This window comes from Meles meles, chromosome 12, assembly GCF_922984935.1.
Source record: "Meles meles chromosome 12, mMelMel3.1 paternal haplotype, whole genome shotgun sequence".
Taxonomy (NCBI): Eukaryota; Metazoa; Chordata; class Mammalia; order Carnivora; family Mustelidae; genus Meles; species Meles meles.
This window is the reverse complement of record NC_060077.1, coordinates 2,746,032-2,770,335: the sequence shown is the minus strand read 5'-3', so window position 1 is coordinate 2,770,335 and position 24,304 is coordinate 2,746,032. Positions and strand designations below refer to the sequence as shown.

At 43.8% G+C, this 24,304-nt stretch overlaps 1 protein-coding gene across 1 annotated transcript in view; it reads right to left on the bottom strand.

Annotated features, from left to right (window-relative positions):
• Positions 1-322: 322 nt before the first annotated feature.
• CORO1C (coronin 1C) overlaps positions 323-24,304 on the bottom strand; it is a 79,351-nt gene continuing 55,369 nt past the window's right edge. The window contains exons 4-11 of the mRNA XM_046024701.1: positions 14,418-14,547; positions 10,802-10,983; positions 9,543-9,662; positions 8,474-8,578; positions 6,348-6,493; positions 4,013-4,070; positions 3,672-3,917; positions 323-1,763 (exon numbers count right to left, since the gene is read on the bottom strand). Of these exons, the coding sequence (XP_045880657.1) occupies positions 1,644-1,763; positions 3,672-3,917; positions 4,013-4,070; positions 6,348-6,493; positions 8,474-8,578; positions 9,543-9,662; positions 10,802-10,983; positions 14,418-14,547 (1,107 nt within the window). The 3' untranslated portion in view covers positions 323-1,643. The remainder of the gene's footprint in view (positions 1,764-3,671; positions 3,918-4,012; positions 4,071-6,347; positions 6,494-8,473; positions 8,579-9,542; positions 9,663-10,801; positions 10,984-14,417; positions 14,548-24,304) is intronic.

Here is a 24,304-nt window from a genome sequence, read left to right as displayed (position 1 = left end):
CAGATGCTACCCACCAGTCCCATCCCACACCGGCAGGAACAGGCACGAACGCGCCCCGGGCTGGGCCCACTGGCACTATACGTTTCGTGCTCAACCACACTCACTCAGCCCTCCCCAGAGATTCCTTAGATCTTGTTCCTCAAGCATGCAAAACGAGAACACGGAAATGGACAGAAGTTCAGGGTAACTTAGGAATGGAACAGGTCATCAGAGCTCAGTCGCTGGCCCCTGCGTCTGGGGAGCCTCTGTGTGAGCTGGAGGGGCACGGCAGGTTGGTTTGTGAGGAGGGCTCGCGAAGGGACAGATCTGTACACATGACTGCTACAGCAGAGCCCTGCGCTCCTGGTCTTGCATCATGCCAGACCGGTCTCACTCTCAATATTCAACAGCGCCCTCTAGCCTCCTCTTCGCTGAATGTGGGGAGGGCTGAAAGGCCAGGAGGACAGAAGGACTGGCTGGGGGAGCCCTGAGAGAGGTGGCTGCATCCATGGGACCGCGGGAAGGGCAGGGGCTCCTGGGGTGCAGGGAGAGCTGCGGCTGCCTGCAGCACAGCACAGGGACGGCATGGGATGTGCGGGAGAGCAGAGGATCACGTGGGGGCACGCACTCCCCTCCAGTTTCCCTAGGTCTGAGTCCCCCACTGTACTCAAGAGCTAGGCAAGCTGCTGAAATGGGCAAGAGGGAGCACTCCACAGCGGCTTCTGTGGCTTCTTGTCCCGGGCACCCTTGTCAAGTATTGACCGAAACCTGAAACATGATGTTTAAAGTGATTAATGCACTAGATTCTATGTGTGTAACAAACTGCAGAAACACATGCTAGTTTAGGTTAGATTATAATCATCTGAAGCACAGGATAACCAAGAAGTGAAATTCCATTCTGGTACAACCACCCAGTTGCTAGAAAAGAGAAAGGAAAGAAAGGAAGCAATACAATAGGAGCTTTTTTGATCAGAGACTCCATTAAAGGAGAGGGTGGTGATGCAAACCCACGTGATTTTTCAAGTCTTCCTTCTGTAGTCATGAGGATGACCAGGTTTGTGCTGCAAACGAGCCAGCACCATGTGGCTACTGCTGATTGTTCTCAGATGAATGTGTATACAAAATAATATCTTCATTTAGTTTATAAACATACACAGTGCTGTCCCTTTCAAATTAAGGAAAAAAAAACCACACACAAATACTGCAAAGTAGCAAAATACAAGGGGGGGGAAGCTACTTTTGGTTTTGGCAACATTAAAAAAAAAAAGAAATACAAAAAGCAATGCGGCATTGGTCCCTGTTTATAAAAAAAAAAAGGTACTTGGGCACGACACTGAATCAGAATTGGTTGGTTTTCTAAAATTCAGAGTATCTGGGATTTTAAAAGTAGCACTTTTGTCTTTTAAAAGTTCGACGTCACATAACACTTAAAACATCAAAAAAGCTTTCTGATAAAAAGCTCAGCTTTTAAATCACATTTTGTTTCTGCGAATTTGGGAGACGAATTGAGTTCTCACTGGAATGTGGCCTATCGCTGGTTGACAAGTGTGACACGGAGTGTCTCCGAATGGCAGTGCCTCCCTTTCGCCCTCCCTGGGACCACGCCAACAACCAGCTACCAAGCACAAGTTCCTGCTCCCATTTTGGGGGTTGGGGGTGGACCTTCAGGCTGCGATCTTCGCCATCTGCTGTTCTAACTTGGAAATGCGCTCATCTTGATTGCAGATTGTGTCTTTTATAGATTTGATCTCTTTTAAAATCTCATCCAACTTGGCTTCATTTTGCTAAGGAAACCAGAAAAGACGGGCGGGGGGGGGGGGGCGGGGATGGAAAGACAAGAGGTTACTAAAAACGCAGTCAACAAACCTTACCACAGTTGAGAATTTATAAGGCATACAATCTAATTTTCTACTTTGGAAGTGGCAAGCCACAGGCACCAAACTGGGCCTTCCAAGAGAAGGCCACCTGCCGGCTGGTCAGTCCACCTGCCACCCACAGCAGAACCAGGTTCCCACAGCGCTGCACCCACTCCCTGTGCCTGGGCACTTACCTGCACTGAGAGGACATAAACTGTGAGACAGGACCAATCCTTCCAGGGCTGCCCTACAGCCCAGCCACCCCATGCAATGTCATGAGTAAATTCTTTCTTTCTTTTTAAAGATTTTATTTATCTATTTGACAGAGAGAGACACCACAAGAGAGAGAACACAAGCAGAGGGAGAAGCAGGCTTCCCACTGAGCAAGGAGCCCGATACAAAGCCGGATTCCAGGACCCTGGGACATGACCCGAGCTGAAGGCAGATGCTTAATGACTGAGCCACCCAGGTGCCCCATAAGGAGTAAAGTCTATGTGACCTGGGTCAGAGATGAAGCTACAGAGCTCCTACCATCTCCCAGGAAGGGTCCCTCCTAGGAGCTAAACCCCCTGCCCTGCTTGCTAGAACTCTGCCGAAGAGGACTCAGTCTCTCCCAGGCGCAGGGGATTCATCTGGAAACCCTGCAAGCCACGGCACCTCACGTGGTTTCCTCAGGCACCGCCACAGCAATAGCTCCTCCAGGCCCCATGGCTCTTCATTGCACTCACCTTCTCCCTGTCGACTCACTGCCCTTCCTCCGGCTCCCTGGGATCCTGCTCTACGCCCACCAACTCCCCACGCATACCCTGTCCTCCCTAGCCAGACCTTGTTCTCCCCCTGCAGCAGCACCCCCCAGGAGCCATGCGGGTCTCCTACATCAGGCTTTGGTTCCCACCACTCCACTGAAATGGTTCTTGCCAAGAGGCCCAAGATCATCTTTGCTGCTCAGTGTCACTCACCACCAGAGGCACTCCTGAACCCTCTTACCATGCTTTCTCCTTCCTGGGACCGTCTCTTCCCAGCACCTGCGGCCCCACGCTCTTGTGTTTCATTTCTACCCCAATCAGACATCGATGTAAACACGGGGGGAGAAACAGTTAAGAAAATATCCAAGCAGGGGCACCTGGGTGGCTCAGTCGGTTAAGTGTCTGCCTTCAGCTCAGGTCATGATCCCGGGGTCCAGGGATCGAGCCCACAACAGGTTCCCTGGTCAGCCAGGAGCCTGCTTCTTCCTCTCCCTCTGCCCCTGACTCATGTTTGCTTGTTCTCTCGCTCTCTCTCTTTCACTCTTTCTCTCTCAAAGATGGTAGTAGATTGACTTCTACCCTGGTCATTATAAAAAACACAGCTGAAGGAGCCAAAAGTGGCCACAAGCTCATAAATGTCATGTGACCAAGAAGGCTCTTAAAAATTCTTGTTCTCGTTCACTAAGAGCCCTGAGCCTGGGGCGCCTGGGTGGCTCAATTGTTAAAGCATCTGCCTTCGGCTCAGGTCATGTTCCCAGGGTCCCGGGATCGAGTCCCGCATCGGGCTTTCTGCTCAGCGGGGAGTGTGCTTCTCCCTCTGCCCCGTCCCTGCCCGTGATTTCTCTCTCAATAAATTAAAAAAAAATAATAAAAGGGGCGCCTGGGTGGCTCAGGGAGTCTGCTTCCTCCTCTCTCTCTGTCTGCCTTTCTCCCTACTTGTGATCTCTGTCTCTCTCTCTCTCCCCCCCTCCCTCTGTCAAATAAATAAATAAATAAATCTCTTCTTATTTAAAAAAAAAAAAAATCTTTAAAAAAATAAATAAAAGCCCTGAGCCAGCCAAGCTCCCTCTCCACCTCCTACAGTCCTTACCACACTAGCTGTGTCTGGGGTTTTCTTGGGGACACTGATCAGGTCGCACTTCTTATTTGCAGTGGGCTTGCTATCCAGAATGTTCTTCTTGACCACCTTGAGATCCCGGTTTTTGCCAGGAATGTATCCATGCTTTAAGGAGATGAGGACTGGATCTGCATTTTTCCCCTCAAACCACTCCTCTGCCTCCAGCGCTGCTTCAGGCCCCGCTGTGTCAGGATAGAGGTCATCTTGGAAAAGGTCGGACTACAAGAGACATTTTGGGAAAATCCTTAGGAAGACAGCCCTGGAATTTTAAAAATCTTTTTAAACATGAATTGCCTAGGAAACTGGGCACTTACCTTCCTGGGAACAGTCATGATAATAGGCTCACACTTCCTCTCATGAAGTTTGAAGAATCTTCAAGGGGGGAATAAAGGCAAAGTTGTATTAAGTGAAACGGGAGGCCAGGTAACAGGCTTCCTGACCGAAACTAATCTTCGGCATTGCTGTATGGGATATGAAATGCTCTGCCAATCACCTTAGCAGATCTATCAGGGGAACAGGGACATTTTGTGTTCCTATTTTCCAGATGAAAAAAAAGAAGCCAAGAGCAACTGTGCTAGGAACTGATGGACTAGAAATGAGAACCAGGAGAATGCTGTCTGTGCTGCTGGGGATGGTCCAACCCCAGTCATCTGGGGCTGACCTGCCATGGTGGAACCACTTCTGGAGAAGTGACCAAGTCAGCAGTCAGGAGAGAGCAAACACCCAATATTAGACAGTAACGATTTATGACTTGGAGGCCAGGTCCTCTGACAACTAGAGGCGGCTGAACATCTGTCAGCATCAACAGGATTTTTAAAAAGGAAAACAATCTTAAGATTACAATTTTGGCATCCAAGTTAACCATATCATGTCTAACGCTCAAGAAAAATTTGAAATTATCCAAAATGTGGGAAGAGTGGGAACCTCTGCAGTCAGCTTGGCGGTAAAAAAAAAGACTGCCCTGGGACTGCCAGGCCGCTCAAGGACGGAGCACGGCAGCATGTTCAGCAAGGTGCCCAGCATCTAACAAATGCTCAAGAAACACTTCCTACGTAGGAGGTGGCCTGAATGACTGTGCTTATAGTCTTTTTTAAATTGTTAGCTGACAGTAAAATAAAGGCCTTCCCAAATACTAGAGGCAATCTTAAGTTTGGATTCAATCTATTTTGAACCATATTTTCATGAGATTGGTTGACACCGTAATTGTGAATTATCTGTGATGGCTTTCCTTCACTGACTCCACGTCTAGAGACTTAAATGTATTCAAACAAACAAACAAACAAACAAGAGTAACTAATATAAAAAGGGGCATCTAAAAATTATTTTTATTTTTCAAAGATGTACTACTTATGTGACCAGGACAGCACGGTTAGGCAGGTGTTCACAGAAGTGCAGTGTTGTGGGACACCTGGGTGGCTCGGATGGTTAAGTGCCCGACTCTCGACTTTGGCTCAGGTCATGATCTCAGGATCATGAGATTAAGCCCCACATCAGGCTCTGCACTCAGCGGGGAGTCTGCTTAAGATCTCTGTCTTTCCCTCTCTCTCTCTGCCCCTCCCCCTGCACATGCACTCTCTCTAAAACAAATTTTATTTAAAAAAAAAAGAAAGAAAAAGAAAGAAATGTGGTGTTCTACAAATGTGCGGTATGACCATAGGCCTGCCTATGTGAAGTGCTAGTCATTCTGTTGTTTGAAATGGACAGTCAGTCCTTCATGAGTCTCAGGGACTATCTTTTGTTGACTAGGAGAAAAAGGTCTACCCCTTAGGAAGACCACTAGCATTATGCAATATAAAATATTGAAAATCCACAGGGGTAGAGAGGCAGGAATTCTGTAACACAGCTGAACTTCCTGAATCAAGTTAACCCAACACCCAGCTATTGGTCTTTGGCTTCTCTAACAGGATCCATGAGGTCTGCAGTTCAGTTTGGAACCTGTTTGTCCCCCCACAGGGCAGAAAACCATCTCTTCTTTCCATCCCAGGGGCAGGCTCTCCCTGTTTGCCTCCTAGGGACACTGGCCACAGCCTCAGCCTGAAGACAAGAGATGCAGGCTACGGTATGTGCGGAAGTCTGCAGTGCGCCTCGGCTAATCGATGCGCCGCAGGTTATGTAGTCTGAAGACTGGGGAGGAGCACAATTCAAGTAAATGACTTTCAAAGGTTCCTCACTGAAGTAGAAGTTCATGTTCCCAGGCACCTGAGTAGTCTGCCTCTGGCTCAGGTCATGAACTCCAGGTCCTGGGATGGAGCCCCACATCAGGCTCCCAGCTCAGCTGGAGCTCTGCTTCTCCTCCTCCCTCTGTTGCTCGCCCTGCTTGTGCTCTCTCCTTTCTCTCTCTCTCTCAAATGAATAGATAAAATCTTCTTAAAAAGTAAGTAAAACTCTGCATGGAGCACTGGGTGTGATGCCAAAACAATGAACACTGTTATGCTGTAAATAAGCAAATAAAAATAAATAAATTAATTAAAAAAAAAAAAAAAAGTAAGTAAAACTCTGTGTTCCTAAGTGTGGGCAGGAAACGAGATACCAAGTCCACGCCACCACAAAGGGCGCACGGACTGGCTCCAGGCACTACTGGTGGAGATGCTGCTCCTGTGAAGCACGCGGCACGGACAACCTGAAGACTGGACCAGACCGACTCTTTACCTGGCGATCTCACATTTGTTAACATCGAGTCCCCTCTTGGGCATGTAGCCCATCCCTCTCTGAGGCTCCTTGCTGCTGAATGTGTTGAGGTAGTGGACGTACGGGGATTCATCTGTGATCTCAAAATAGCGGATACTGCTGTCGCCCTACGAGAAATCAGAGACAAGTTCACGCTTAAAGTTCCTTCAAGCATCTGGGTGAAGTGGGGTCTCTCTCCCCTCCAAGCCCCGTATTAACCGGGACTCCGCCTCAGTGGCCAACCTTGCTTTCCCTTCAGAGGAAGAGGATATGATGGCTGCTCTTCCTGCCAAAGCAAGCCCTCACTTATCAGAGGCTAGAACGTCCTTCAAACGGTCTCCTCCGCCTCCTGCTGAAGCCTCGAATCTGACTCCACTGAGCCTAGACACTAAGTCGGAGTCAGGGCAAAAATGTTAACACCTCTGGCCCAGCAACTGCAATTCAACTTCAGAGAACAAACAGAAGTCTGGCAGGGCTGTGGAGAAGGCAGTGACTGATTCTCACTGGCAACAGAACAGTGTCGTTCACAGACCTGAGGGCACAGACATCGGCCAATCAGATGACTATAAAAAGTAAGATTTTTATAATTCAGAAACATTAAGAATAAACAGCTCTTAATCATTCTTAATTCATTAATCTTAACTCAGAGTCATTCTTAATTCATAATTAAGATACTCACTAAAACATGAGTATCCTTTAACTTCAGAAGGCAGTGCTATCTCGGAGCCGTGTGTCAAATTCTGTGACACATTTGCTTAGAAAGGTCAGATGTTTTTGAAGATCTGAAGCACATGCTAGTCTCTCCAAGTATAACTAACTGTCACACAATTATACCAACCTGAACAATGAAGGCAAGGCTGCCTGCCAGAAGCAGCATGCTTGGTATGTATGCGTGTGTGTGAGATATAAATAACCAGGCAGTTTTACGCCCTTGCCTTCAAGTTTCTCATTTTGCATGGTTTCTACTTGTTTCAATGATGTAAATATCTAAAGCAATGGTAAAAAAGCTAAACACAGACTGCTTCCTGCATACTCAAAACAACCTTCCACCTCATGTTAGTAGTATCTGGGTAACTGCTCCTGTTACTTGTTTTGATGTACTTTATGGCAGTTGTGAACATCTAAAGTAAAATGACTTTCCAGGAAACAGACAAGACCCCAGTTTCTAAGCAACTGATCTATGACAAGGTAGAGCATGCTCAGTCAACTATGAGAAGTGAGACATCTCTGGCTTTACCTAGCAAGGGGCCATCTACCAGGTTTGGGGCAAATACATCAACAGCTCCAGTTGCATTAATTCATTTACTTCAACTACAAAAATTCTAAGGAAAACAGAACCTACAAAAGAATAAGGAACTTCCCGGTTACTGCCCACTAAAACGAAATCATCACCACCATCATCCATCTAGCAACACTGTAGTCAGGGGGACTGTAAGGCAGGAAAGCAAGCTTTCTTATTTCAGTGTGGGGTCTTCCTGTAACAAGTGTCACCTTCTGAAACTAGGCAGACCACATACTTTTCAAGCTCAGGGCCCTAATGCTGAGCTCCAGGAACACGAAAAACATCCTGGAGCATCTCTGAGGCCTTCAAAAGCTCCTTTCCACAAAGCACTATTCTCCCTACAAGTCTGCGGCATGTGGTGTAAGGACCTACATGTCAACAGAGGGCTCCTCGGCGGATTTCAGCATTAGATGCGGCGACCTCATTACTCATTCGTCACACCATTACAGAGCAATCTAAAATCCTGGATCCCACGGCACCAGAGGTGAAAGGACATCAGCGTGTCCTCTTTTTCTCATCAGAGTGCCTGAGCAAAGCTATCCCTGTCAGCATCTGCCCCAACACCAGAGCCCTATCCCTGCTGCAGTCAGAAGTCCTGAACACAGTATGTGATTACCACACAAATGACAAGTTCAAAGGGTCCAGTCTCAAGACTGAAAACACACCAAAATCACTGGTCCTTAATTCATCTTAAGACACACACAGAAATCAGACAAATTAAAATATTAAAATGATGTAAGGCACTGCCCACCTACTAAATCTCTGAAGGATACTTTTCCTCTTAACAAGATTAAATTAAATATGAAACATTAAAATGACTGTTTACCTTTCCACATAAGTAAATGATACTGGTGTCGGGGTCATAGAAGGGCAGCAACACCCCATTGCTAGTGTCCATTTCATGAAGAGCAATTGGTTCCTGCATATTTTTCTGAGAAAAAGAGACAAATACATATATTTGTATACATACACTTTACAAGGGGAATCATTCTTTTATCCCTAATTACATGAGCAATTTCCTAGAATAATGAAGGTTTAACAATGCACATATAATATTCATACATGTAGATGCCAACTCAAACACACAAATACCGATTTCCCAACCCACTGAAAACTGTCAATTTGACAACAACAATGTACACATTGGTGTGATTCCATGACAAAGATGAGACAGACAGCCCTTGTCCTTTATGACTATTTTTTTTTCTTTTTCTTTTACTTTTTTAAAAAAATGTATTTCTTTAGAGTAGGCTCCATGCCCAATGTAGGGCTTGAACTCATGACCCTAAGATCAAGAGTCACACACTCTGAGTCAGGCAGGCACCCCATTTTCTTTTTTAAAAGAAATGTTTCTTATTGCAAATACACACTCTTTGTTGAAGTTACAGAAAGACCATAAAATCATCCCATATTCCATAATCTCACAGTCCAGTGGGTAGCAAAAACAATGACCGTTTTTGTCTACTTCCTTCCTTCCAACACACACACACAGAGACTGAGATCATACTGTATATTCAGTTTTGTTATTTTTTCATTTATGCTATTCTCAACATTTTCCTAAGCATGACTATTTTGATTTAAACATTTGATCAAATTCTTTATAAAATAAAGTTCAGAATTTGTTTCCCAAGTCCCAAACACTGGCTTTTTTGTGCATTCTTTTTTTAAAAATGTAGTCAACAAAGACTACTTGAGAGGATCAAGAATGCATTTCTGTAACACATTTAAGCAGTAAGTGTCCAGTGAGGATGAGAATGTCCACCCAATTTAAGACCAGCAGGAGTTCAGAAAAACTACACTAAGAATTCTATAATCCATTTACCCACCCAAAGAGCTGCTCAGAAAAGAGAGAAAACTCAAGTGTAAACCGGTGGAAAGGCTGGAAAGGGGCATACCGGATTCCAGAGAGCCAGCTGCCGCTCACTCATGCGGCTGAAACCAGTAGTAAAGACATTCCCGTCAGCCAAGAAGATGGCTCTCATGGGTCTTGCTCCTTCATGTGCTTTCTCCTTCTCCTGGGGGACCAAGAATAATATGATATTCAAACTGCAAGAAAGGTGAGGTGAGGTGGGGTGGGGTGGGGTGGGAGAGTGGGGGCTCATACACTAAATCCAACCCATGCCCCCCATGCCATTCAGATCACCAGGCATGCGTGTGTGTGTGTGTGTGTGTGTGTGTGTGTGTGTGTGAGAGAGAGTTTCCTCCCAAGATGAGAAAACAAAGAGACTATGTAATCTGGCCAAGGTCCCTCAGCTAGTGAGCAAGCAAAAATGCCAGGAGCTGACTCAAAAGCCTCACTCCTTCACCATGCCCTACTCCCAACCCAAGTCCATGCTCTGCAAAAATAAAAAACATGAAAGGACTGCCAGATGTCCGTTTCTCAAGGGGATAACCTGGAAGTTGGATATACCCTACTGTTTCTACCAAATTCATTGGACAGAAGGAAGTCTAGTTCAGTTAACCCCCTTCCTTAATTTCATTTGTTCACTGAGAGTGCACTAGTAGTGAGCCCTGGAAGGTTCTAGTGGAGAAAGCACTTGGTGCAAAGCCAGGCAAGTCCCCAGTACTCAGTTAGCACTAGTCACAACAGCCACCCAACTCTTAAGAGGTAAAACTGCCAAAGAACCAGCACCTTCCAGAGGGAGGCAAATGCAGGACCAGAGACCGGGGCTGATGCAAGACCCCAGCTCAAGTCCCAAATGCCCACCTTTTGTCTGCTGAGGCCTACTCTGAGTGGCAGAAACTGAGACACTGAGCTAAAGAGACAACCTGTAGCATCTCTGTGAGGTACTCTGACAATGGCTGCCGGAAGGGGCAGGGATCATTACTGAGCACTAAGCCAGGAATGCAGTTAACTGTTTAGGTTAGCTGATCTAGACTTGTAAATTCTCAAGGCCTCTAGTGAACTGATAAAAAATTTGTTTCTTTGTGAAAAATGGTCACCAAGCGAGAGATAAGACTGTGTAAATGCCGGAATGCCCAGCTCTGAAGGGTGGCTGGGAGGCAGAAGCCTATATAAGGCTCTGTGGATTCATGGTCCGGCGTCTGCACACAAGGCTCCACTGACCAGGGATGAGGCCTCTAGCCTGCCTTAACAGGTTCACACTCACTGAAGTGGTACAAAGATGGGAGGTTTTATCCTAAGCATACTTACAGCAACGATCTCTTGTTTCCTAGGATCGATTACTCTCACTTTCTTGTCTTTGGAAGCTGTGCAGATCAGACTGCCATTCCGGTTCCAGCTCACGTTATAAATCATGTCTGAATGCATATCATCCAAGTTTATAAGGGCTTCCCCTGTCCCCACATTCCAGATGATGATGGCATTATCACAGCCTGAAAGCAAGCAAAGCCACACCCCTCAGAGACTAGAAACACCTGTACAGCAACACTTGAAAGCTACAAATACAGTGAAGGGACATACGCGCAGAAAGACAGACGCTGATTTTAAGTGGCTCTATTTACTTGCTGGGAGTTAGAAACTCAAGTGACAAAGAAATAAGACATCTATATAAAAGAAATGTGTTAAAGGGAAAACATGGTTTGCTAAGTTTGGGTTCATCTGAAACAAACAAAAAACAATAGCCAGAGAACTCTAAGAAAATAAAATCCCATGTTCTTTGAGAGTTAGTTGGGGTCAGTGGACCCCCTGTGATCTTAAGATTCCCTAAATACCTGTGTAGAACATGCAACAAAAATGTGGGACAAGCGGGTTATTCAGATCAGTAATACTATAAAACATGGTCTTACATCAAAGCATGGCAAATCAAGTAAGCGGAAGGGAAATGCATTGCTCACAACAGGTCTTTATCTTCAAAAGGGGAGAGAAACAGGTCAAGACCAAAGTCCAAACTGTAATCAAGCAGGTGTGTAGATTCAGAAGCTGATCCCGGAAGAGGTCACAGTGCTGATGCAGCCACACCCCTCTGTTCACTGACTCCACTTTTCTTCAGGCATCAGGCGCAAGGCTCTTTTATTTGATATTTTTTTCTTTATTTTTAAAGATTGATTTATTTTAGAGAAGGGGTGGGGAAGGGCAGATGGGAAGAGAGAATCTCAAGCAGGCTCCCTGCTGAGTGGGGAGCCTGATGAGGGACTCAATGCCAGGAGCCTCGGACCATGACCTGCCCCAAAGGCAGATGCTCAACTGATTCAGCCACCTAAGTGCCTCACCCAAGACTCCTTAAAAAGCAGGTGCCATTTGTTGCTTCCAGGACATCAGTTCAAGGAGGAAGCAAAATAAGGGATGGATATCCTGAAGATAAATTTTTGTCAATAAGCCAATTTTGTAAGCACTTCAAAAAAACGTAGCCACTGATACCCAGGCACCTAAATTGTCTATGGGCTAGAAACAGGAGACTGGGGGGAAAGCCTGCGCCACAGAAAGCTGCAGCTGAACCCTGGGGTGAGACTTGACCCTTCCTCCGTCTTGGGCACCAGAGGCAAATGTGTAACTTCAGCCACCATGGATGGATCATGTAGTCGTAAAATATGCACAACACTGCCATCAACCGTTCTCCTTTGCTTGTGAAAAGCAGAATGGGGATCAGTCAGCTGCTGTTCCACCTCGATGACAAGGGGCTGCAGAAAAATTTCTATGATGGAATTCCACCTCTGGAACTGTTTTATCTCCTTATGAGACTGAGTAGAATGTCAGGAGGGTTCCCAGGTAGAGTCACTTGTGATTTTAACTAAAAAAGAGAGTTCTACATAGCATCTTTTTTGAAAAGTAGCCCTTGGCTTCAATAGGTACCTGGTGTTTTTTAATTTACCTTATTATATCATAAACACCCTCTATTCCTAGTTAAAAACTCAACTGTCCCCTTCCTTTTTACTGGTGAGGGAAAAGATCTTTAAAATTTTACTAACATTTGGGGCACCTGGGTGGCTAAATGGGTTAAAGCCTCTGCCTCTGGCTCCGGTCGTGGTGTCCTGGGATTGAGCCCCACATCAGGCTCTCTGCTCAGCAGGGAGCCTGCTTCCTCGTCTCTCTCGCTCTGCCTGCCTCTCTGCCTACTTGTGATTTCTGTCAAATTAAGTAAATAAAATCTTTTTAAAAAATTCTAACATTAGTACTCCTTTTTTTTTATAAATCAATTTTATTATGGTATCATTTACATACAATCCAATGCACCCGTTTTTTAAAAGTATACATTTGCTAGATTCTGACAAATTCTGACATTTTAAAAGTATACATTTGCGGGGCGCCTGGGTGGCTCAGTGAGTTGAGCCTCTGCCTTAAGCTCAAGTCATGATCTCAAGGTCCTAGAATCGAGCCCCACATCAGACTCTGCTCAGCGGGGAGCCTGCTTCCTCCTCTCTCTCTGCCTGCCTCTCTGCCTACTTGTGATCTCACTCTCTGTCAAATAAATAAATAAAATCTAAAATAAAATAAAATAAAAGTATACATTTGCTAAATTCTGACAAATGTATATATATTCATGTAGCCACCATCACAATCAAGATATACAACATTTCCACCATCCCATGAGGCTCCCTTGTGACCTTTGTATTGCTTCTATAAAAGATAAAATCTCAAATTGCAGACAGAGGACAAGATTTCTATAGGATAACACTTGGAAACTACTCAAGTGGCAAACCAAGAGGAACACTCAATCTTGATTTGAGGGTTCACTACAGTGCTGATCAACAGTGTCAGAAAACCTCAATGTCCCAAAATAGGGGCCTAATTAAATAAATGAAGGTATCCAGACAATGGACTATTAATGGCGGTGTTAAAAATATCACAGGAATGGGGCACCTGGGTAGTTCAGTCGGTTAAGCGCCTGCCTTCAGCTCAGGTCACAATCACAGATTCGAGGTCCCTGCTCAGTGGGAAGTCTGTTTCTCCCTCTGACCCTCACCCCGCTCTCGAGCTCTCTCACTCTCAAATAAACAAATAAAATCTTTAAAAAAAAAAAAATCACAGGAATAACATTTAATGACACACAAACTGGACCAGGACACCACTAAGCACAGAAAGCAGGTCACATGTAAAGTTTCTGAACCCATCTTTGTACGTAAAATCATCTATGTGCACATCTATGTGCATGAAAGTACCTTCTGGAAAGAAACATCAATGATGATATTCTGGATGGCAGTTGGATTACAAATGATTTTATTTTCCCCTTTTGTTTACATATTTTTCTATAACATACATATATATACTACTTGTACATAAGGAGAAAACTCAAAGCATCTTTTTAACGGAAGGAGGAGATGTGCCTAACAAGATCTGCCTGAAGTTGGCAATAACATTCAGAGCTGGTACCCCAGGTTCCTAACCAGGGATCCTCCTGCTATAAAAGGAATAACTAAAACTGTGGTCCAGGAAAGGCCCCAACAGGAGCCATGAACCTGCTGGAATGTTAGGTAATGTATCTGTTCAAGGGGGCGCCTGGGTGGCTCAGTGGGTTAAAGCCTCTGCCTTCAGCTCAGGTCATGATCCCAGGGTCCTGGGATCGAGCCCCGCATCCAGCTCTCTGCTCAGCGGGGAGCCTGCTTCCCCCTCTCTCTCTCTCTGCCTACTTGTGATCTCTGTCAAATGAATAAATAAAATCTTTAAGAAAAAAAAAAAAAAAAAGAATGTTCATTTCTCTGGGGAAGAAGTCTTGAGTTGACTACCCAAGTGGCCTTCAACACACAGCTGTGTGAATGTGGGCAGCGGGGCTGGGGAGCCACCGCATCTCGGCCCCTCATCATCGATTCCCAGTGCGCTGACTCAGATATGCACAGCACACATCAAAACACTGGCTACTGTCCTCTCCTACCTGCGCTAAGAAGGACATTGCGGGCAGTCGGATGCCAGGCCACGATGCCAACTCTCTTCGAGTGGCCTTCTAAAATCACCACAGGTTCGGTCAGGGAAAGTGTAAGTCCATTTTCTGGGATCTGCCACACCTGTTGGGAAAGAAAGCAAGAGGGATCGTGAGGGATGATCTTTCGTTGTCACCTTTCTTGTGACCATCTAGTTTGCTGACCTGCTCTGTATAAACAGAACACGCACTGGTTTTTGGATGAAAGATCCAAAGAATATTGTACACTGACTCTATGCAGGTTTTAAAAAATGGAGTAGAATATTAAAGATCAGAACACCCGTCAGGCCTACAAAATGTTGTTTCGCCACTTGTACTTGTTGAGATTTAATTTTAAATTCCCTGTTAAATTCAAAACTCTCTAGTTAGAAGCATGAAAGGGAAAAAAACAAAAACAAAAACCAATGAAAGAATAGGAAACAAGTGAAGCACCCATGAGAAGCAGCACTGGGGTGACTGCCCCCAGTGAGGCCAGAGTTCTGGAGGGGAGTGCAAACTCTGCCCACCAGGGCTCCTAAGGGATGGTGTTTTCTGTGATTTTACATTTGGAAAATACAAATATACTTAATAGCTCTGTAATATCTAGCACAGAAAAATCTTACAAAGAAAAAAATAAACCAGCCTCATCAAAATTAAAAACTCTACCTTTCAAAGAACACAATCAAAACAGTGAAAAAGAATATATAAAGAACTCAACGAATCAATAATAAAAGGAAAATAACCCAATTTTTAAATGGGCAAGGGATTTAAGTAGAATATTTCTTCAAGAAATATATACAGATAGTTTAAAGGCACATGAAAACACACTCGTCATTATTAGTCATTAGGGAAACGCAAAGCTAAACCACAATAAAACATCAGTTCATACCCAAGGGGAGGATATAATCAAAAGACAGACGGTGAGTTCTGGTGAAGATGGGAGGCAATGAGAACCCCCTACACCACTGGTAGCAATGTAAAATGGTGTGGCTACTTTGGAAAAATCTGGCAGTTCTCAAATGTTTAAACACAGACTTAACTATATGGCCCAGCAATATCACTCCCAAGGTAACGCAAGAGAAATGAAAATACGTGTCCACACAAAAATCTGTACATGAATGTTCACAGCAGCATTATTCATGAATGCCAAAATGCAGAAACAACCCAAAGGTCCATCAACTGAGAAACGGATAAACAAAATGTGATACAGCTATACAGGGGTAATACTACTTGTCCATGAGAAGAAACTAAGTACTGATTCATGCTCAAACATGGATGAAGTCTGAAAATATTATGCTAAATAAAAAAAGCTAGTTCCAAAAGACCACGTATTACAAGATTCTGTGTATATGAAATGTCCAGAACAGAAAAATACACAGAGACAGAAAGTAGATTAGTGGTTACTTAGTGCTAGTGACTCAGAGGTAGGGATAGCTAATGGATACAGGGTTTCTTTTTGAGGTGATGAAATGTGCTAAAATTGTCTCCTGTGATGGTTTTATGTATCTGTGAATAAATTAAGACCTTAAATTGTACACTTTAAGTGGGTGACCTGTATGTGAATTATAGCTCAATGAAGCAGTTTAAAAAATCCTCCTGACTGGTGAAGACACACAGAAGATTTCATCATATCTTAACTAGGGACATGCCTGGGTGGCAGAGGGGGATGGGGATGGGAAAAGCATTAGACGAAAGGGACAAAAGACTTCGACAGTGGAAGACCTGAATTCTAACAGGTTAAGAGACACCCTCTAAGAAGAAAGAAACGAGTCACCACTAAGCTGAGTAGCACTAAGAATCCTGTAGAAAAGACATTAAGTAATATTTAAGTTTGTGAAAAGGCTAAAGTTTAAAATAACTATCTTCTTGTATACGGAGATTAAAACACACTAAGTAAGTTAATATATTTTAAACATCTTATATTTAAAATATATTAAACAATTCAAATGTTTTAAGTAATATATTAAAATAAGTAAATTTACCACCAAAGATTTTAAGGAACTAGTTCATGAAAAATTTAGAACTTGCCAGTGAAAAATCATGCTCAACAGCGGAACAAGTGAGAAACAGAATTTTCCTTTGTTGGGGATTTTTAAGGAGACAAACAACTGTCTGTTTTCAACTGCTTAGTGGAAGGCAGAGATCTGGATTAGATGAGTGTTTTAAGGTTCAGCTCAGTTCTGCTGTCCTGCAAAAAATTAGAAGAAAAAGTTTGCCATCCTGAAGAATGGGAAAAAGTCACAAATTAAGTGATCATTCATTCTTACGGCTAAACTCTGCCCAGGCTATAGTATAACCCCTTATGCCAATCATGGCAAAACAAATGTGCCTTCTAAGTCTAGACGTCACCTGATTTCCCTGAACCCTCATCATTCAGCAAATTTTAAACAATGCAGTTGTGAACAAGCACAGAGGCAAAAGGAAACCTACCTTGACTCTCTCCACCAGACAGACTGACCCGAGTCTCTCTTCCCTAGGGGTGTGAGTATCTGCTTACCACCCAGCATCATAGGTTTGCTTTCATCCTGATACACACTACTTTCAGTGAAGGGTTTATGATTAGTCAAACAACTCCAAACTGAACTTAACTATCTGAATGTAGAACAGGTCTTGGGTTTTTTTTGTTTTTTTTTTTTTTTTAACAGAAAAAAACAGAAAACTGATTTAATCAAAGCCAAAGTCACAGAGAAACTATTACGAAATGGGACTTTTGTGACTCAACAGGAAATGCATTTTCCAAACTGAATTCTGACCTGGGCTTAGAACTGGAGGAGCGGTAACACCGCCTGCCATCTCCAGATGGCACCGCAACCACGGGCTGCTGGCTTCTCTTACAAGGACCAGAAACCTCTGCACCCTGTATTCGACTCTGACCACAATTAAATACTGTGTTTTCTAAATCCCTAATGAGGGGTGGAGTGATGGAAGTCTTTGTTAATAGTTAGCACTGCCAATCTTAAGTAAGAGGGCAGAAGCAAAGCCCATAATGGGACCTTTTCCTATATCCTTCCTCATCCATGTTTTCCTTGGATTGCAAGGAAATTTTAATGATGGAGCAAAATAATTGTTATGTTATTTTTTAAATGAGGAAATTCTGTTCCTTTTTTAATCTCACCCTGCAGATTCAATGGTTTCTAACCCATTTTACCACCTCGGTTACTCATTCACACAGTACATCTCCCAAGTAGCCTCTGTCAGGCAGGCCTATTACCAGGCAAGAAGGGAAGAGGTGACTACACACAGGCTCTGCTGTTGAGGGGTTTACTAACAGAAAGCAGAGATTTCTAAGAGACCAAAAATCAAAGACCAATGGTATGATGGTAGAAGGTTGGGCCATGAGCCAAACGGACCCTTGTTCAAATCCTGCCTGGGACACTTACAGCGATGGTCCTAGACAAACAACCCAATGTCACTGCACAGAGGAAACATGAATACTTATGCTTTCTAGGCCTGCTGTGGGAGTTACGTGAGTTTGTAAGCCCTAGAACGGTGCCTGGCATACAGTCAAGAGACAGAACAGTACAATGGTTAAGAACAAGGACTCCAGAACTAGAAGAGACTGCCCAGTTCCTGATTTAGCCCTGTATCAGCTATGTAACCTTGGAGACATTGACCTAAATTTTCTGAGCTTTACGATTTCTTCATCTATAAAATGGGAAATAAGGAATCTGCTTTTAATACATGTTGTTTTGAGAAGCAATGTGGCAGTAAGAATCTAAAGTATTTAGAATAATTCCTGTCATAAGGCAGGCTCTTCCTAAGTGTTAACCATTGTTACTGTCTGTATTATTTGCCAGGAAACCACACAGAGTATGTAACCCAAGCTACACAGGTATAAGATAAGGACTGCATGAAAATGCCAAGTGTCATGAAGCGACCTTCTTGCTCTCCAGTCTGGTGCATCCAGGAAGACTCTGAGGGGATGGCCTCTAACAAGGAACAGGAGTTAGGTGACAGGAAGAAGAGGAAAGAAGGAAGGAGTAACACGGACCTGAGGATTTACAGTGGGAGGTGTCAGGGACTGGAAAAGTCTGTGAAACTAAATGAAAAGATGACGGAACTCTTGCCTTCACTGGTAAATAAAGGTGGTGGTATTTCTGCACTGTGGACTGTGGAAAAGGGCTGAAGACCTGTAAACTTTTCCACATAAAGCATGCACACTGCTTGGCCGGTGCCCACTGGCCCTACTCACAGGCCTGTCGTTATGTGGCTCTCTGCCTTTCGAAGGGTTGTCTGAGGCTTCCAGGCAATGGCCTTCTTGTTTGGGCTGAAGAAGTCTAGGCTCCTGAAGCGCAGGGCCAACAAAGCAGAACCCCCACTGGTACACGTTTAGTCTTCTTGTGCACAAGCTGGGATGTAGCCTGGTGTGGCAGAAAGGACTCCGGCCAAGATGCCAGAAGACACGGCCTCCTAACAGAGCTAGGACACCAACTGGCTGTGTTAACATTAAGAACAGACCTCACTTCTGGGAGCTTCAGCTTCCTTATTTGGTACGGGGCCAGCAGCAGCTCTCCATACAGGTGTTAAAGGACACACGAAAAGAGCTAAAACATTCTGCTACCCGAAGTGCTCCCCTGAAGTGCGATGTAGAAAACAGAGTGACCTCTGACAAACCAGTCGCTGTCTGGGCTGGTGTTCCGTAAGCTGTAAAATGGGACATACTCTTGGCCTCACTGTGCTGTTATAATGATTAAATGTAATCATGCACATAAGGGCTTATAAAACACTGGCTTGGCCAGGAAAAAAAAAAAAAAGCTTACTATGTTCACAGTATTTTTCTTGCTGTTTACTAGAACCACGCATATATTTTCAGGTGTGAACACCACAATTTCTTTCATGAGCCTTGTCTTCAAACTGACTCAGCACTGTACCCAACTATTTAATTTACGTCCAAGATATGATGCATGAAAGCTCTAGTACATGCCTAGACCGATCAGCACAAAGGAGAACAGCTCTGATTTCAACACAGGTCTATTAGCTTTTCTCTGTTCCATGTTCAGCCGCTCAAGCCACTACTCTAAAACCAAACAGCTTTTCCAAAAACCTGTCCGTGAGGAGAGGAAAAGAGGCACCAACCATCCTCTGCTGTACCCAGACTGAGCACCTCAGCACACCAGGGATAACAAGCTATCTCTCTCGCCTCCACTTGAATATTTGCTTTGTTCTGATTTTTAAATAATACTGTGTGTTCCTCAAATTTTCTATTTGGACTAGACATTGCTATGGCAATGTTGTGTTTCAACACAAAACAAAACAAAACACATCATCACTCCCAAGGGCTTCCAGATGAAAAAGCAAATCAATCAGTAAAAACCCATCATGGTTCTGGAAAAAAAATAACTTGAAGCACATGTTCAGGAACTAATGTATCATTGGAATCCTTTTCAACATGTGAAATTCTGAAAATGTAAAAAAGGACAGTTCTGTAGGACAGTTCCAGTAAGAAAAAAGTGCTGAATGGGGCGCTTGGCTGGTTCAGTCAGTAGCGCATGTGACTCTTGATCTTGGTCAGGGCTGTGAGTTCAAGCCCCACACTGGGTGTAGAGATGACTTAAAAATAAAATCAAGAGTACCCCTGGGGATAAAAATACATTATATGTTTATAAAAAAATAAAAAATAAATAAGAAAAAAAAATAAAATCAAGAAAGAGGGAGAAAGAAAAGAGAAAAAAAGTGATGAAAATTAAGGAACTTGGGTTTCTCTCAAAGAGTAATTTTGAAGCACAATTCATTGATGGTTTTGTGTCTCAAACACCGGGCAAATCTAAAGCACACACGAAGCGTTTCCAGACACTGCTTCTCCACTTTAATCACCCCTCTTGAACTTGCTACTGGTCCAGGTACTAGAGTTATAGCCATAAAAAGGGCTACTCCCCACCAAAAGCCCTACATTTTAAATGCTAAGGAAACCAATTCCAAAGGGCAAATGAAGCCTCCTCAAGAGGCAGGAGGAGGCTTACTGAGCCCGCGGCAGCTGCAGAGCCGCAGGCTTCCCCACAGAAACTGCCTCCATGAACCAGGCCAGTGAGAACAACACTAGTTTTGGGAAAATCCAGAATTGAGAGCTCATTTCAAATGTCCCCAGGTTATAATACCCACTGGCAAAGGGCCCGGCTGCAAGCTGCACAAACGGGAAAGAACATGAAGCCTGAGAATGACCGAGGGATTCACTCTCCTCACCAATGACAACACCACTTCCATTTATTTAGAGGCAAAAACTGTTATTAGGAAAATCTGCCACAGAAGCAACGATGTGCAGAATAGGGAGTTTACGTCTGTTGACTTCTAGTGTAAGGCTGATTTGGGAGAAGGGAAAAGTGTCCCTTTGAACTGCTAGCCGGAAACGGGTAACACAAATACACTGTTTCCAAGATCTTTCCCTCTCCCAGATTCTGGAACAAACGATGACTTTAACTCACGGTTTGAATCAGCCATTTCTTACATTTGTGTTTGATTACTCCCTGCAGATAAGGAACAAAGGTGCGTCAGTATCAATCACTAAACTTAACTTGGCTGCTCTTTGTATTATTTAAAACAGTAATATTTTCTTGGAGCTAAACTTTTTCCAAGTCAAATACTTAGTAGCCACAATCTTTAAAACTCTCTATGAGAAGATATTGTTGGAGAAAAGAACTCACAATACGAGAAGTATGGAAAACCTAGAAGCAGATTATAATTTCTGGGAGGAGGATTTATATAATTGCTTTCTGCCAGTGTAAGACACTGCTTCAAAAAGCAATAAATTAAAGGTGGGGCACCTGGGTGGCTCAGTGGGTTAAAGCCTCTGCCTTCGGCTCAGGTCATGATCTCAGGGTCCTGGCATCGAGCCCCACATCGGGCTCTCTGCTCCGCGGGGAGCCTGCTTCCTCCTCTCTCTCTGCCTGCCTCTCTGCCTAGTTGTGATTTCTCTCTGTCAAATAAATAAAAAAAAAAAAAAAAAAAAAAAAAAAAAGCAATAAATTAAAGGTAAACTAAACCAATATAATTTACTTTTAGACCACTTAAAAAAGTCATCTGCATTTTTTAAAAGATTTTATTTATTTGACACACACAAAGAAAGAGATCACAGGCAGGCAGAGAGAGAGGAGGAAGCAGGCTCCCTGCTGAGCAGAGAGCCCGATGTGGGGCTCGATCCCAGGACCCTGAGATCATGACATAGAGCCAAAGGCAGAAGCTTGACCCACTGAGCCACCCAGGCATCCCAGAAGTCATCTGTATTAATGATAAGATGTGAAATACACACACACACACACACACACACACACACACACACACACACACACACACACACACCCCGGAGTATTATGCAGCCATCAAAAATGAAATCTTGCCATTTGCAATGACGTGGATGGAACTAGAGGATATTATGCTAAGCGAAATAAGTCAATCAGAGAAAGACTATTATCATACGATCTCACTGATCTGAGGAATTTGAGAAACAGGCAGAGAATCACAGGGGAAGAGAGGAAAAAATGAAACAAGACAAAACCAGAAAGGCAGCCAAACCATAAGAGACTCTTAAATCTCAGGAAACAAACTGCAGGTTGCTGGAGTAGAGAGAGTGGGAGGGATGGGGTGGCTGGGTGATGGGCACCGGGGAGGGTATGTGCTATGGTGAATGCTGTGAATTGTGCAAGACTGATGAATCATAGACTTGTACCCTGAAGCAAATAATACATTATATGCTAATAAAAAATTATTTTACTTAGGAAATCTTAGTCTATTGTATAGTGCTGTCTGTTGTTCTTGTAACAAGAAATACAACTAATTTTTTTTCCAAATTAAAAAAAGTCATCTGTAAAAGATGAAGGAATATACCATCAGCATAAACCTACAATCAAAAGGGCATTGCTATCACTGAATCAATGCTTGCAAAATTAACAAATCAGTGCTTAAATGCTTAGGACTTAATGGAATTAAAACTATAAATACAAAAAGCTTTCAAAATAAATGTAGGGGCGCCTGGGTAGCACAGTGTTGAGCATCCAACTTGATTTCAGCTTGGGTTATCATCTCAGAGTTCTGTGATGGAGCCCTTGCAACAGGCCCCGTGTTGGGCATGGAGCCTGCTTAAGATTCTCTTCCTCTGCCCCTCCTCTCTCCACAACCCTCAGCCCACCCCTGCCCGGCGCACATGTTCTTTCTTAACAAACAAAACAAAACAAAACAAAACCTTAATTCTTTTACAGTTCATTTGGCAAAGTGGTTCTATTGTATTTTTTTAACTGAATACTTGCTAGAGATATTCTTACTGCTATGAACCCACTATAGGTACACTGAAAAAATACTAAACATTTTATATGTATAGCTTCCTTCCTATTGTTATTGTTACTATTACTTTACCTGTAAGGCAGCTGGGGTTGAGGGCATGTAAGCGGCCTGCATGTGCTCCAAATCCCCCATCTTGGGCTTATCTTGGATTCTTCTCCTACTAGAATGAGGCCTTGTTATGCTACCTACTATTTGTAGCTCCTACCAATAGCCTAGGCTTGGGAAACTACTGAAAGCATTTCTTTTTTTTTTTTTTTTTTTTAATTTTATTTATTTATTTGACACAGAGAGAGAGAGATCACAAGTAGGCAGAGAGGCAGGTAGAGAGAGGGGGAAGCAGGCTCCCTGCTGAGCAGAGAGCCCCATGCGGGGCTCGATCCCAGCACCATGGGATCATGACCTGAGCCGAAGGCAGAGGCTTTAACCCACTAAGCCACCCAGGCGCCCCAGCATTTCTCCTTTTTAAAAAAAGGTATTGGGACACCTGGCTGGCTCCAATCAGTAAAGTGGGTGGCCCCTGATCTCAGGGTCATGAGTTCAAGCCCCACGGTGGAGGTGGAGATTACTTTAAAAATAATCATCGTCATAATAAAATTATATATAATAAAACAATATATAATACAATAATAAACTAAAAATAAAACTGAAAAACAGTGTTGTGTTTGAAACAGATTATCTATCTTACAGTGTACTTTCAAGAGGGCAAAGAGGAAAATGAGGTACTGAGAAGGTAGAGTAGGAGAAAATCAGCTATTTCTTTAAAATTTCACTTCAACTGTTAAGTTATAAAGCTTCTTGTAACTGCCCCAATAATAATAACAAACGATTTGGGGGATATTAAACAATTAAAATATCAGTGCCATACTTAAGGGCTTAAAAAAGCAAACTAGGAGGATTTATCTCAAAGCACTGTTCAATTGACAAAATGTTCACTCTGGAAATACCAACAAAAGGGACCATTAGAAGACTCCGGAAGGATGCTGGCATCAGCAGCAAGCACAGTTCTGGGATCTTCTCAAGTCTCTCCATAAAAACACAGAGCAAACAGATTAACAAAACAAAAACCCAGAACTAGGTAATGACCCCCAAATGCAGTGGAAGGAAGAAAACCACAAATAGCCATATGACCTGTGTATTATGGGTCTCTGTGTGGAAACATCACGGGGCAGCAATGCGGTGCTTCACAAACCTGAGAGTTAACAGGCCAACGTGAGAGAAGCAGGGGCCACTGGGAAGGGTTTTGCCCTACCCAACAGCAGGCAAGGACAGCGACCTGAAATACAAAGGTCTGAAGGGGCTGGAGCAGTCCAGACCTCAGTCTAGACCCCTTACTCTAGAAATGAACCACTGAAACGGCTCCTTTTTGAGACAGGACCCACAATGAGGAGAAATTCCAAGGAATGGAATCAAATCTGAGGACAGAAATAAGACGGACAAAGGAATGAGAAAGGCCAAATAAAAGCAGGCCACGAAATCTCGGAAGGCAAGTCACCACGCTGTTGAACACTGCCTGAAAAGGACAGAAGGGGGAGCTCTGTGAAGTTAGGTTGGCTATATGAACTGAGCCACCTAACCACTGAAGGCATGTAAAA